The 2,977-nt window shown below is 41.5% G+C and overlaps 1 protein-coding gene across 1 annotated transcript; it reads right to left on the reverse strand.

Annotated features, from left to right (window-relative positions):
- On the reverse strand, nt 1-2,239 carry LOC105456087 (muscle LIM protein Mlp84B-like). The gene is made up of 3 exons (XM_011699864.1): nt 1,917-2,239; nt 874-1,194; nt 1-367 (listed from the first exon to the last, which is right to left on the reverse strand). Exons 1-3 carry the CDS (start codon nt 2,237-2,239, stop codon nt 91-93), a joined length of 921 nt encoding a protein of 306 aa, XP_011698166.1. The 3' UTR covers nt 1-90.
- Nucleotides 2,240-2,977: the final 738 nt, after the last annotated feature.

Raw genomic sequence — 2,977 nt, forward strand, 5'->3', positions numbered from 1 at the left:
ATAGATGTATTTACATTAATATATAAGACTGGATCGAGGATTTTCCTCGAGCGGCGTGTGAGATAGGGGGGAGATAGGGGGCCTGCGAATTTAGGCCATCGTGAGGGTGCCCGCGCCCATTCCGAAGCCCACGCCTTTGGGCCCAAAGTGCCGATTGTAGCAACTGCGGCAGTAGATATCTCCGTCCGGGCCGTCATTCAGGTTCGTCGAGTCCAGGGAACGGTGACACTCGCCGCAGCTGAAGCACCGCTTGTGCCAGACGCGATTCTTCGAGATCATCTGCTCGGCGGCGTATACCGGATAGCCGCAGCGCGAGCAACCGTGCCCGTCGTTTCGCTTCTGGCCGACCTGGGGCTTAGCGTCGATACTACAAAATGAAAGCAAGGACGTCTGAGAATCTGATGACGTTGATGCTTCATTAGTGATGGGAAAAACTCTGGTTCGGCAAAAAATGATAGGTGACCTATATACAATTATTATTTCCAAACAAACGCATTTTTTTTAAATCGAAATTGTCAATAGTACAGATAGAAAAAAAAATAACAGGAAAATTTTATACGACTCAATAAGCTAATTTTCTCTAGATTTCTTGCATTGATGTACCAATTCTTATTGTTGGAAAAGAATAATAATTTGTTCCAATGTTTCTGCACATAAATCATGGCACTATGTTTAATAATTCGTATAACTTACTTCTCACACGATTACTCGGGTGTTAAAGGAAAATTCTAATCAGAGAAGTAGGTCGATTATCAAGATCGCTATCAATCATCAAAGTTTCCCTAATAACAAACTTTTCGCTATTGTATTTCGCACCGTGTTTCAGAAACTAATTACTCTCGGGAACCGTCGCGTCGGTTGAGATGCACTTACTATGAGGGAGCATGATCTGTGTCCGTCGAGACGAGAGTCGGTTTGTGGCCGAATCCAAAGCCTTTGGGCCCGAAGAGCTTTCCGTAGCACGCGCGGCAATGGATCTCCTTGTCGGGGCCGTCGCATGCCAGCATGGAGTCCAAGGGTCGGTGACACTCGGCGCAATTGAAGCACTTCTTGTGCCACATGGTGCCCTTGGCGAGCTGTTGTTCAGCGGCAAACACCATGCCACCGCAACGGGGGCAACCCTGCCCAGCTGGCGCCTTAATCGAGGTCGTATCAGGATTGTAGTAAGGTCGACTGGCCGAAATTTCTTCCTCCCTGTGGATAATTAACGCGATTACGCGATACAATCTCCGACTGTGATCGGCAAGATTTAATGTCTTATTTTATCTTAATGCGCAGAGACGTTTATGTTAGTTTAATTTTACTTCTATTAAATCAATAGGTCACAATAATATGCAAATGAAGATGTATGCGCCGTTTCACAATTCATAAGATTTTCTCTTATAATCATGCTACAATTTTGCTTGAAATTTAAGTCTTACGAGTATCTTTTATCTTCCAATTTCAGTATCTGTTAAATCTTTCAAAATGTACTTGCCATTTTTCTTTTAAATTATGTCATAACATATGGAACATATACATCATGTTTTTCAACAATTTTTATCCAAGATGGATATTTTTTTCTGAATTATATTAGATAAATATACACTTCACATTTATATAGTATAAAATCTACGTACAAATAAATAAATAAAACAATGCTCTTATAAATTTATTTGAAGATAAACTTGAAGAGAAAAACTCTTTTTGTAATTTTATCAAAAAATAATTGCGTTATTAATTAATTTTCAAGTAATTCGAGGATGTCTTATATTTAAACGAATCACGAATCTGCAAAATCATGAAATCTTCACGAGCCTTCGACGCGCATTTATAGAAACCCGGTGGAGCTCGGTTATTTAAATCGACTTGTATTTATAGTCACACGGTTCGGCAGAGTTACGAGCTAAACTCCCAGCATTAGCCACGGGACTTACGTGAGCCCGTCGGTCTGGAGGAATCCCGAGCCACATGCGAATCCGTATCCGTGCGGTCCCCACTTCTTCCCGTAGCAGGTCTTGCAGTAAACGTCCCGGTCCGGGCCGTCGCAGGCGATGATCGAGTCCAGGGTCTTGGTGCAGTCGCGGCACTTGTAGCACTTCCGGTGCCACTCGCGGCCCTTGGCGAGCACCTGCTCGGCGGCAAAGACGACGCCACCGCAGCGGGGACAGCCCTTGCCGGGCGGGGCCTTGATCGCCGCGGTGTCGATTACGGTGGTGCGAGGAGCCGCATCGCTACATCGCAAAAGGGTCACTCGCATTATCGCGGATCGTTCTCATTCATGGCGACTGCAGGGCCGATCGTTGAACCGTATAGGGTCAGAAAGGCGATTGATTTATCTGTCCGATAATCTCCTAAATAAACTTGATCATGCGCATTTAGATGCCCATCTCTATGTTAGGAAAACGGAAAACTTTGAGTTTTCCTTGATTTCAGTTTTAATTTTAACTTGCCTCGCTTTTCTTATCTCTACGGTTCGTTCGTGAGATCACAAAAAAAGTGGAATTGCATGCGATGATAGGGTGATTGTTGATAATCGCTTGGTTAGGCAAATAGAAGAGGTGGAATTTTTTTCAATGTTTGATGTCTTTTTCATGATTTTTGACAAATTTTCTATTAAAGAATGCAAAAAATCTCACAGTCCCAAAAAGTCATTAAAATTCCTACATAAAAAAATATAACATTAATTAATGTAAAATAGACAGTGCTTTACGATAAACATTATATAAAATATAATAAACGTTAAACTGAAATAAGTTCTGATAGAAATTATAACGATAACTGAATAGCTTCTATTATTAGTTATAAAGAGGTAGTCGTTTGAAATCGAGTTTTCTTCCACAGCCGTAACACGCGATTACGAAATTTTCATTTCGTGGACCTTAATTAGTAAATTATATATCACACGTCTGCAGACATTCTATTTAGTTAAGAGAAAAATGAGAGCTCTGGATCTTACATATGATACGTGATTATATTAATATGATATTCATTCGCA

This window comes from Wasmannia auropunctata, unplaced genomic scaffold (assembly GCF_000956235.1).
Source record: "Wasmannia auropunctata unplaced genomic scaffold, wasmannia.A_1.0 LD335769.1, whole genome shotgun sequence".
NCBI lineage: Eukaryota > Metazoa > Arthropoda > Insecta > Hymenoptera > Formicidae > Wasmannia > Wasmannia auropunctata.